The sequence below is a fragment of the Rhodotorula paludigena genome (genome assembly GCF_050403205.1).
Source record: "Rhodotorula paludigena JCM10292 DNA, Rt_paludigena_JCM10292v1_ctg39, whole genome shotgun sequence".
NCBI classification, from domain to species: domain Eukaryota; kingdom Fungi; phylum Basidiomycota; class Microbotryomycetes; order Sporidiobolales; family Sporidiobolaceae; genus Rhodotorula; species Rhodotorula paludigena.
Genome location: NW_027481419.1, coordinates 64,560 through 75,815, shown reverse-complemented (window position 1 = coordinate 75,815; position 11,256 = coordinate 64,560). Strand labels below are relative to the sequence as shown.

Genomic DNA, 11,256 nt, shown 5'->3' with positions numbered 1-11,256 from the left:
AATGATCAGATCTCCACGTTGCAGGCGAGGGCGAGAGGGAGTCAAGGGGAGGCGCACGAGCACGCCGCGGCGAGACGACTTGGGCGTCCGCGCCGCCTCGTCGCCGTCCTCGGTGGCAGCAAGTCGCTCACCTCGCCGCGCCTCGCCAGACTTTGCTGTGCGTCTGCAGCTCTCCCTACAAGCTACCTCATACCGCCAGAGGCTGCTCCCGTCCCGCCCACGCCTGACCACGCTTCTCTCCTCCCAGCTCGCCTCCTCGTACCGATTCAAGATGTCTGCAGCTGTAACGAACCTCGTCGTGAGCTTAGGAGCGATGCAGGTACGTACTCAGTCCATCAGTACTGCTGAAATGCTCTCAGGACGTGTTGTTGGCGAGCACTGCCCGTGGGGGAGGATCGCGCGGTCGTGCGGGTTCGCCCACGTGGACCACAGCCATACGGCGCGCGAATCGTACCAGCCCTTCGATCAGCAGCTCCGCGAAGGCCGCGGCAGGCTGCCTGGACATCCGCATGAGGCGAGGTGAACGAGTACTGACGACGCCTTTCTCCCTTCGATACCGCTCTCCTGCCCCTCCCTCGTGCCCGTGGCTCTTCCGAATCGATCAACCTACCCTACTCGCCATCGAATCCACCCACACTTTTCCGTTGAATCGTGGAACTCGTTTCTCGACCGTTTCATCGTTCTCGCGCCTCCTCACCCTCCGACATTCCTCTCCGACCCAATCGCGCAACCGAACCCGCGTGTCACCCTTCGATCTACTCATGTCTACTATACGGCCCGATTACGCCCACCCCTTCGACCTGCACGTCTCTAGGTCGCTCGCAAGATCGACTTTGCCGACCCCGACATCCTGTTCTACGTTCGGTGCTTCTACGTCTTCTCCCAGACGCTCGTCCTCGGCATCTACTACTTTGTCACTCTCAAGGTGCGTCGCGCGCATCGAATGAAAAGGGGCAAATGCGCCTCGGCGGCGAACGACGAGCTGACCTGTTCACGCTCACGCGACGCAGATCAAGCAGAAGAACGACCTCAAGGTGCTCAAGTACACCGAGCCGGCCAAGCCCATGTCGGGCGAGGGCCCGTCGCAGGTCACGACGACGGTGCGCGACTATGACCTTGCCGAGACGAGCAAGGCGATCCGCAGCGTCCTCATGGGCGTCCTCTTCGTGCGTCTGCGCTCCCTTGCGCTTTTCGGTGGGTGAAAGCTTTCGACGGGCACTTGCTGATACGGCTCATGCGGGGGTCGCACAGATGGCCTTCATGCACCTGTACATGAAGTACACGCAGCCGCTCTTCATCCAGGGCATCATGCCGCTCAAGTCGCTCTACGACTCGAAGGTGCGCCTTGCCGCCCCTATATCATTTCAGTTCTCTGCACCAGTACTCACCCGAATGTCACGCTCCTCCGCGCGCAGATCCTCAAGATCCACCTGCTCGGCAAGCCCGCGACGGGCGACCTGAAGCGCCCGTTCGAGGCGCCGCCCAGCCTCTTCGGCGCGCCGGCCAAGACGGACCAGGCGGCCGAGCCGGCCAAGGTCGAGGCGAAGAAGGACAAGTGAGCATGTGCGTCGGGGACGCCGGGAAGGGAGAAGTGCTGCGGCAGAAGGAGGAGTGCCTATTTTAAAAGCGTGAGACGAAGGGGGGTTTGTGCAGTGCATTGCGTTGGCTGTCGAGTGCGGCCTTGAAGAGACTGCCGAGTGTCGTCAGCGACCCCTTGGACTCGATGCACGTGCCGACGGAAGCGAGCATTGTTGTTTGTTTCCCTCTCGCGCTTCGCCTCGCTCCCTCTGCTCAGCCGAGACTTCCTCCGCCCAGCAGAGACCCTTCGGAGCACTGCACACGCTCCACTCGCCCGCCACGATGTCTCCCTCCGCATCTGCACGTCCCGACGCGTCTCGCCAGACGTCCACCACCCCGCTCTCGCCCAATACGGCCTCCTTGCACAAGCGCCTCGGCGAGCTCTACCGGGAGCGCGCAGCCCTCCTCGACGTGTCGAACCGCCCGGCCTCCGCTGCAGGACCTGTCGCGGGACCGAGTCGCACGAGGGATGGCGGTGGGGTCTTCGAGGACCAGGGCGACCACCCAGCGAAGCGTGTCAAGTTCGAAGAGGAGGACGAGGACGACGACGACTCGCTCGTGCGGGTCAACGGACAGGCGCTGCAGGATGAGACGCCCGACATCGAGGCCGACCTCGGTACGCCTTTCGCGCAGAACGCTTCCTTCGTTCTTCGCTCACCTTGCTCCCCTGCGACAGAGCGACTTCGAGCCGACCATGAGCATGACCGGACCTGCTTCGACCCGACGTGCCCGCTCCGGCTCTACCAGACGCGGGACCCGCTTCAGTGCACTCGCACCGCGCGGCCCGCACCGTCGACCAAGAGGCGGCGGCGCCCGTCGAACCCAGCGCATCGGACGGGGCGCTGGCTCGAGTGCGAGGACGACCTGCTCCTGTGGTCGTGCATCCGCGGCGAGCCGTGGACGACGACGGCCGAGCGGCTCAAGCGCAGCCTGACGGCGTGCCAGCAGCGATGGAAGAAGCTCAAGACGGACCTGGACCTCGAGCCGTGTGCGCTGCTACTCTCGTCGTTCAGCTCGAGGCGACAAGTGCAGGACTGACCTGGACCGCTGTCCCTCGTGCAGGGCGCGACTACGTCGACCGCTCCGGCAGATGGATCGGCACACAGCACGCCGTCGACCGCATCCTCGCCGACCAGCCCTCGTCTCCGCCGTACACGGGCCTCACACCCTCGCCCGAGCGCGCCGCACGCGCCGCGCGCGGCAGGCCCCCCTCGCCCGACGCGCACGAGAAACGCACGCCGTCGCCGTCCCCGTCGCCGACGCCGTCGCCGTCCCCGTCGCCGACGCCGCCGCCGGCGCCTGCGCGCTGGACGGAGCTCGAGGAATACCGCCTCGTCGAGCTCCGCCGCCAGGGTCTAACGTTCACCGAGATTGGCAAGGTGCTCGGCCGGTCGGCGGGCGCTGCGATGGGCCGCTTTGGGAGGATTCGCAAGATGCGGATCGAGGCCCTTGGTCAGTTGTTCTCGCGCTTGGCTCAGAAACGCCCGTCATGCAGAGCTTGCTGACATGTCGGCTGGTGAAGGCGTCGACTTCCCACCCTGGAGCGACGACGAGTCTGACTTTGAAGCAGGTCAGAGCCCTCCCGCCGCGTCCACCTCGGAGGCTCCCGCCCTCGCGCCCGCCCTCGCGCCCCAGACACAGGCGAACAATACCTCCGCTGCATCTTCGCATGTCACGCAGAGCAGCGTCAAAATTGCAAAAGCATGCATCACAGAGCGCACACACGAATCGCAAAGAGGGGAAGGCGGAAGGAACGACACTCGGCACGAACCCGCTCCGGACCATAACAAGCGCGCCTCCAATGTCACCCGCTCAGAGCCCGACGAGCTTCCACAAGCCCTTGCGCACGCTGCCAAAGAACCCGCGCTCGCCCCCCTCGCCCTCCTCTCCCTCCTCGCCCAAACCCAGCTCGCCCGCCTCGACCTCACCAAACCCCGCCTCCCGCGCGCGGGCACGCGCCGCCTCGAGCGCCTCGCGCTCGCCCTCGTCGAGGAGTGCGACGTGCATCTTGCTGTCCGCCTGCGCCGGCTCGTCGACCGCAGCAGCCGCTGCGGCCGCTGCGACGCGCGAGAGCTCGTCGAGCGTGCTCGTGCTCTCGCCGGCAGCAGCGCGTGCGGCGGGCGCGGGCACGCCGACGACGACGACGGGCTTGGACTCGTCAGCGTCGGTGTGCTGCTCGTCGTCGAGGTCCATCGCGGCGGAAGCGGACTTGGGCGGCGGCGGAGCGGCGAAGGAGGAGGCGGAGGCGGAGGCGGTCGACGCAGCCGAGATCGACGCAGACGTGATGTCGGCCGGCGGAGGCGCTGCTGCGGACGACGACGAGGGCGAGCCAAACGGCCCAGGCGCCGGTGCCGCAAACATGGGCGCGGGCGGCGCGCTCGCTCCCGAGGCGAGGGGAAGTGCGGGCTGCTTGGGCGGCGCGAACCCGCTCCCGGGCGTGGTCGACCCGCGCGCGGGCGGGACGCGGCGCGTCCTCGCAGGCGACAGCGTCAGGTCGTCGTCTTCGGCTTCGGCTTCGGCGTCCGAGCCGTCCGTGGCGAGCGCGCCGTAGGGGACGTACGACCTGCGCGCCGACGTGCGGCGCGAGTGCGGGCGCGCGCTGCTGCCCGGCCCCGCGGGCGCGAGGTCGAACCCGTCGCCCGAGAGCGAGGCCGGCGGGCGCGACGACACGCGCGGCTTCTTGTAGCTCGCGCTCGCACCAGCGGCGGCGGTGCCGTCTTCGTCGTCGGACGAGGGGAGCTCGCTCAGGTCGCTGCTCGCGAGGTCGTCGTCGTCGTCGGCGTCGCGGGCGGCGGCCGACGAGCGGCCGGCGCGGCGCTTGGTGCCTGCTGCGCCGCGCTTCCGGCCCTTGTGGCTGCTGCCCGCGGCCGACGCGCCGCCCGGCCCGAGCCCGGGGCTCGAGACGTACGAGCGGCTGACGTGCGCCGCGGCGGGCGAGCCGGCGTTGCTCAGGCTCGCCGAAGAGCCGCGGCGCGCCTTTTGCAGCGCGACGACCTCATCGCGGTGGCGCTTGACGCGGTCGTTCTCGGCCTTGGCGATCGAGACCGAGGTCGGGTGCAGGTCGGGCCCGAGGAGCTCTGACCAGTTGGTCGTCGCGAGCGCGTCGGCCGCGAGCGGGTGACCATTGATCAGGTCGGCGACTGCGCGGAGCGTAATCGGGCGGGAGGATGAGCATGGGGCGTGCGGCGGATGCGCGAGTGGAAGGAAAAACGGAACGCACGCTGCTGGTCGTTGGGGCGGTTCTTGCGCATGACGGCGAGGTGGCTCGCGACCTGGGTGCGGTTGCGGATCTTGCCCGTCTGGCGGCGGAGGTACTCTCCGAGGAGGCCGTTGCGGCCGTAGCTGTCGTCGCCGAGCCAGACGGTGCGGCGGCCGAGGGCGGGGATGAGGGCCATGCCGGCAAAGAGGACGCGGTCCATCTCGGCGTCCCACAGGTTGCCCTCCTCGGCGCGGTTGTGCAGCCGGCGCCCGCTCGCGCTGATGGGCGTGTTGCGCGGGCGTGCAGACGACGACGAGCCCGACGCGGCAGCGATGGCGGCGAGCGCGGGAGCAGCGGCGGCATCTTCGTCGTCGTCTTCATCGTCCGGCTGGGCGAGGGTAGCGGCGGGGGTCGAGGGCGTGGCGGCGGCGGCGGCGGTGGTGCGGGACTTGCGAGCCGGGGTCGCGGAAGCAGAGGGGGCGGGCGAGGCCGTGTCGTCTGGGTGGGCGAGCTGGTGCTCGGTGGCCTTGTACGCGACTGTGCAGCTGAGCGAGTCAGCGGGGTCTGCACGCGAGCAAAGAGCGCGCGCAGGAAGGACGGACGGCGCGAGGACGAGCGCGACATTGCTGGCGAGCGGATGAGCACGACGCGGCAGGCGGGGGCGGGCGGGTGCTCGAGGGGCGCAGGGGGGTGGACAGGGGCTGCGACGGGGTCAGTAGGGCTCACTCGGGCGCTGGGCACTTGCTGCTCGGCGTCGCGCGGGCGCAGGCGGGCGCAAGGGCAAGCGGAACCACGCGGAGGCGAAGGAGGACACAGGACACAGGGGCGCACTCGAGTCAGCACGCGGGCAGCGCAGGGCAGGACTGACTGCCACAGAGGACTGCACGCACCTCGCAGTGCTCTGCGCACGCGTTTCCTGCGGGCGGGTTGGAGGCGGGAGAGCGAAGGGGGCGGCGCGGAAGCACGTCGCGCCCTTCGCTCCCTCTCGCGGCCACCACACCCGCGCACACGCCGCACCACGGCCACCTGGACAGCAGTCCGTGGGTGACTGATGCGTGGTCAACGTGCTCAGGCTCCCCCGCTCTGCTGTGCGCGCCCTCGCGTGCCCCTCTCTTTGCTGCACCGCACGGACCCCAGCCTGTCGCCTGCCCTCCCACTCGCACTCGACCCGCCAGAAGCTTTGTTTGCGACAGCCTGCATCAGACTGTATGGCTGGGCCTGCTGCGCATCCCGCTCTCTCTGAGCACGTCGATTCGCTCGGCCGCTGTCGTCTGCTTCGGCTTCGACTCGGCCTCTTCGGCTCTCCTCCTTCGTCGTGCTATCGCAATTGCCCGCACTTCGGTTCGCTCGCGTGTCACTGCGTCCACGCTGAACGCGCGTCGTCTCTTCACGGGCTTGGGCAACGATCAAGCCGGCTAGACCGTGGTCTGCCCTGCTCGCGACGGTCTGATGCCACGCTTCTTGCTGCTGGAGCCGCCGTGATGCTTCTCTTTGATCCACGTGCGGTACCTGCGACTTGCGCGCTTGCTCGCAGCTCGCTTGAGCCGCTCTCCGCGCTCAAAAGCGTGAGGGGACTCTCATCCTTCCGCTACAGTCACGTCGCCGCGGCCGTTTTACGTGCAAATCTCACGTTCGCCAGCTCAGCCAGACTTCGAACGAACAGAGTGATCCCGGAAGCGGCCTTTTGCTGCGAAGCCAGAACCGTCTTCCGCTTTTTCGCCGTGTAGTCGGGGGAAGCATCTTTGTCGGACGCCGCCAGAAAAGTGCACGGAACAGGCAGCGGGCTTTGTAAGCTGTAGGACAGAGACGTACAGACCCCGTGCAGGATTCTGAGCGACCGTGCCGTCATTCCGCCTCTGCTCTTGCACCTCGCATCCTCGCTCTCTCCGCCCTTCCTCTCCCGCTCTCACTCCGCGCAGAGACGAGCGCCAGTCGCGCAATGGACGACCTCCCCGCCCAGATCGCCGCGGCGTGCTCTCTCGCGCTCTCGCAGGCGCCGTCCGTGAGCGCCGCCGAGCGGCACCGGTCGTACGAATTCCTGCAGCAGGTCAAGGACGCGGCGGGGCAGACGTGGCAGGCGTGCTGGAAGCTGTTTCTCGACGGGCGCGACGAGGGCGCGCTCCAGGGCCGCGGACTCGCGCCCGAGGCGAGGATGTTTGCCGTCCAGGTCGTCGGAGAAGCGTGCGTCGAGCGGTTTTCCCCTCTCTGAGCGCGGGCAGGGGGGTGGGCGGGCTGGGCGGAAGGGCAGACGGCGCTGGGGAGACTTTCTCGAGGGCTCAGCGGTGCAGGCGCGGGCTTCTGCGGCGTTGCGGGCGAGTCGAGGGCGGCACCGCCTCGAGGTGGAGCGCATCTCGATGCCATCACTCTCGCCGTTCTGGCCCTCGAGCGTGCACGCGGAGGCCTGCGAGACTCTACTCGCGGCTCTGCGGCGGCGGAGGTGCCCGATCGAGGTCGACACGGCGCCCTCGAGCGAGTCGCGTGAGCTGCTCGAGCAGCTGCACCTGCACCTAGCACCGGCAACGACCATTGTCTCAAGCTTAGTGCCACAGAGCTGACCCTTGCTCAAATGCCCACAGCCTCCCGACACTGCCGCAGGACGCGCTCGCGGTCCTCCAGTCAAGCCTGTTTGACTACTTCTCGAGCGAGTTCGTTGCCGGCCCGGCAGAAAACGGCGTCACCTGTGCGTCTATGCATGCCCAGGATCAACATCAATCCTGAGCTGACGGTATGCGCGAGACAGTCCTCAAGAACGCCATCGTCCACCTCGCCGCCGCCATCTTTGTCCACGCCTACCCGCTCGTCTCGCCCACCTTCTTCACCACACTCCTCGCCCTCCTCCGCACCTACCCGCCGTCCCTCGCCGTCCCCTCGACGAGCGCATCCGTCCCGCTCAACCCGCACACGACCGACCTCTTCCTGCGCATCCTGCACGAAGTCTCGCTCGAGATCTCGGACGTGCACCTCCGCCTCAACAAGGCGCCGCAGCGCCTCAGCAAAGACACCGAGCTGCGCGACGCCGTCCGCGAGCGCGACGCGCCCGCCATCGCCCTCGCCGTGTGGGGCGTCATCGGCGAGGCGCTCGAGGGCGTCGACGCGCCCGATGCGGTGCCGGCGCCGGCAGCGGGGCAGCACGAGGTCGGGCTAAAGGGCAAGACCGCGAGGGAGATCGCAGAGATGGCAGTGCGCGTCGCGGGAGACTATGTCTGTGCGTCGGCGGTACCGCTGCGCTGATTCGCTTTGCGTGAGACGTGACGAGCTGACCTTAAATACGCGGCTCTTTTCGCACAGCGTGGATCGACATCAACCTGATGGTGACGCCGTCGACGATCGGGCTGCTCCTCCGCTGCATCAACCTCGCGTCGCCGCTCGCCATCGCCATCCGCTCGGCGACTGCCGACACGCTGATCGAGACGGTCGGCAAGGGCATGCCCGCGCCGGACAAGCTCCGCCTCTTCGAGGTCCTCGACGTCGGCACCGTCCTCGCCGCGCTCGTCGACACGGGCCGCGAGGGCGGGCGGAAAGAGGCAGAGAGCGACGACGTCGAGCGGTTCCGCGAGAAGCTCGCGAAACTGCTCAACGGCGTCGGGACCGAGCTGTGCAAGATCCTCGACGATGTGCGTACCTCCGACTGCTTAACAGCGTGAGTTCCTCTGGACTGATTTGCTCTCACGCGGCGGCAGACCTCATCGGCGCCCGACGCAAAGACGACGGCGCACACGATGGCGACTGCGCTCCTCCCGCTCCTCCTCCGCTTCCTCGTCGACCCGCGCGACGACATCTCGATTGCCGTGTACCCCTTCGCGACCGCGATCCTGTCGGTGTACAAGAAGGAGAAGCGGCGCGCAGGCGCGGGCGCGGGCATGCCCGACCCGACCTTGACGGACGCCAAGCGCGCGTTCCTCACCGAGCTCCTGCAGGGCACGGTGGGCAAGATGGCGCACGGCGCCGACGTCGAGTGGGAGCTCGCGCTCGAGGGCGACGAGGACGAGGACATGCTCGCGTTTGCCGAGATGCGCAAGAACCTGCGCGTCATCGGCGACGGCGTCGCGTGGATCGACCCCGAGCTGTATGCCCAGGGCGTGCGCGGCATCGTGCTCGAGACGATCGACCTCTTTGAGCAGGGCGGCGCCAACGATGGGAGGCTGAGCTGGCAGCGCATCGAGCTCGCGCTCGCGATGCTCTACGGCTACGGTGCGCTTCACTGGCTCGCGCCTCCGCCGCGTGTCTCGCCTGTAACTGACTCGAGGCCCTCGCGCAGGTCAAGCCATCTCGGCAACCGGTCCGGGCGCGTTCGTCCTCGTCCCGCAGAGCGAGATCCAGCGCGCCAAGCGCGAGCCCGACTACCGCATCGACTACACGCAGTTCCCGCTCTCGCAGCTCGGCGAACTCATGCTCCGCGCGTGCCGCTCCAAGGTCGTCAACTTTGCGCACCCGGCCGTCAGCCTCCAGTTCTTCGAGGTCGTCGTCCGGTACCACGACTTTTTCCGCCTCTGTCCCGAGTTCATCACCGAGATACTGCCGAGCTTCCTCGACGAGCAGTGCGTCCTTTCCCTCGACTCTGTCCCGGTCATGGTAGCTTTTCGCCGGACCCCGCTAACGAGAGTTCGCATCGGAATGTGCAGCGGCCTGCATCAGCCGGAAGAAGCCGTCCAGGCGCGCGTCTTCTACCTCTTCAGCCGCTTCATCTACCAGGCCAAGGCGATCGTCCAGTCGCAGGTCTCGGGCGACCTCGTCCGCTCCATCCTCACGGGCATGCAGGTGAGGCCTCCTTCCCTTCATCCAGCACGAGTCGGTGGCTAAAGCGCGCACCCTTTCACAGGACCTGCTCGTCGTCAACGCCTCCCTTCCCGATTCCGAACCCCCTTCCGAAGCCATCCTCACCAAATCCGCCTCGACCCCCTCCGTCTTCGACTCGCAGCTGTATCTCTTCGAGACGGTCGGCACCCTCATCTCCATCCTCAACCAGATTCCCGATCAGCAGGTTGTCCTCCTGAACGCCATCCTGGATCCCCTCCTTAAGGACCTCCAGGCCAACGTCCGCCCGACCGCAACCTCGCCCGAAGACCTGAACGCCGTCTTCAAGGCGCACCACCTCATCATGGCCGCCGCGTCCGTCGCCAAGGGCTTTCCAGACCTGTCTGCCCGGACGCCCATCGCGCAGGGGGCCTGGGTCGACGTCTTCCGCTCGGCGACCGAGACGATCCTCGCAAGCGCAAAGGTCATGGCCGGCTTCATCGTCATCCGCGACGCGGCGCGCTTCGCTTTCAACCGCATCGTCGCGACGACGGGCCAGGCGGTCCTCCCCCTCATTCCGACCTTCATCGACTGCCTCGTCGGCGAGATCACCTTCCCCGAACTCGCCGAATTGCTCAGCTTCCTCGGTCTGCTTGTCGCCAAGTACAAGGTGCGTCGTGGCGAAGCCAGCCCGGCTTTTTTTGCGATTGAAAGCTGACTGTGCGTGTGTCGCCGTCCGCGCAGGCCAACTTCCTCGAGATCCTCGATACACTCCTCCTCCCCGTCTTCAACCGCGTCTTCCACTTCCTCCAGCTCCCGATCGCCGGCACCGACGACACGGTGCAACACTCTACCCTCCGCCGCGCTTACTTCGGCTTCATCCTCTCGATCACGGGCGCCAACCTGCAAGAGGTCTTCTACTCTGAGAGTGCGTTCGGCTCTCGCCTTTCTCGCCCTTAAAGCGTGAGACGCGTTGGCAAGCGACTGACGCCAATGCCTGCACGCAGATAACAAGGCGCACCTCCAATCGATCCTGCAGTCGATCACGCACTACATCTCGACCGACTCGCTTGCGCCCGATCAGCGGCATGGCTTTGGCGTGCTCAACAAGCTGCTGCAGCTGTGGGTTGAGCCGTACCGCCCGCCGACCGCGCCGCCACTCGCGAACGGCACTGCGCCGCCCCCGAGCCCCGTGCCCGGGTTCGAGCGCTTCCTGTACGAGAACGCGGTCAAGATCTGCTTCGAGGTGCCGCTCAAGCCCGACTTTGACTACTCGGACGCGCAAAGCTTCCAGGTGCGCTCCTTCTCTCCCGCGTCGTTCGCAGCGCGAGTGCGCGGCGCACGCATTGATTGCTCCGCATCGCCGCACCGACCCCTGCTGACACCCACGCGCGGTTGTAGGTCATTGGCGAGATTGCCAACTTCCTCAAGGCGCTGCTGCAAAAGCGCGGCAACGAATTTGTCGAGTTCATGACGACGCAGTTCTTCCCGTCCATCTCGTGCCCGCCGGAAACGAGCGCGCAGTTCATGACCGCGCTGCAGGAGGCGCCCGAGTGCGTTTCATTCACGCTCTCAGGATTTCACGATCGGGTAGAATGGCCGAGACTGACGACCGTGTTCCGTTTGCTCGCGACTTGCAGCGGCAAGCAGTTCAAGAAGTTCCTCGGCACGTTCCTGCAGACGAGTCGCGGTCCGGCGCAATGATCTGCCCGTCATTCTCTCGCTCTCTTTCCGTGCACTCGCAT

The 11,256-nt window shown here is 67.1% G+C and overlaps 4 protein-coding genes across 4 annotated transcripts; 3 read left to right on the top strand and 1 right to left on the bottom strand.

The window, feature by feature from the left end:
* Positions 1–271: 271 nt before the first annotated feature.
* Positions 272–1,559, top strand: SND3 (Snd3p; the record flags this gene model as incomplete). The annotated part of the gene is made up of 5 exons (XM_076650694.1): positions 272–319; positions 815–925; positions 1,011–1,166; positions 1,252–1,338; positions 1,416–1,559. 5 exons carry the CDS (start codon positions 272–274, stop codon positions 1,557–1,559), a joined length of 546 nt encoding a protein of 181 aa, XP_076503745.1.
* A 301-nt stretch (positions 1,560–1,860) lies between these two features.
* On the top strand, positions 1,861–3,083 carry JCM10292_003841 (uncharacterized protein; the record flags this gene model as incomplete). Its single annotated transcript, XM_076650693.1, has 3 exons — positions 1,861–2,194; positions 2,255–2,566; positions 2,641–3,083. The coding sequence occupies 3 exons, from the start codon at positions 1,861–1,863 to the stop codon at positions 3,081–3,083; spliced, it is 1,089 nt and encodes a 362-aa protein (XP_076503744.1).
* A 307-nt stretch (positions 3,084–3,390) lies between these two features.
* JCM10292_003840 (uncharacterized protein) lies at positions 3,391–5,401 on the bottom strand (the record flags this gene model as incomplete). Its single annotated transcript, XM_076650692.1, has 3 exons — positions 3,391–4,718; positions 4,799–5,314; positions 5,380–5,401. 3 exons carry the CDS (start codon positions 5,399–5,401, stop codon positions 3,391–3,393), a joined length of 1,866 nt encoding a protein of 621 aa, XP_076503743.1.
* A 1,315-nt stretch (positions 5,402–6,716) lies between these two features.
* Positions 6,717–11,215, top strand: LOS1 (Ran GTPase-binding protein LOS1; the record flags this gene model as incomplete). The annotated part of the gene is made up of 12 exons (XM_076650691.1): positions 6,717–6,958; positions 7,354–7,457; positions 7,518–7,982; positions 8,066–8,391; positions 8,458–8,968; positions 9,036–9,315; positions 9,400–9,535; positions 9,597–10,181; positions 10,256–10,439; positions 10,519–10,805; positions 10,913–11,064; positions 11,152–11,215. The coding sequence occupies 12 exons, from the start codon at positions 6,717–6,719 to the stop codon at positions 11,213–11,215; spliced, it is 3,336 nt and encodes a 1,111-aa protein (XP_076503742.1).
* Positions 11,216–11,256: the final 41 nt, after the last annotated feature.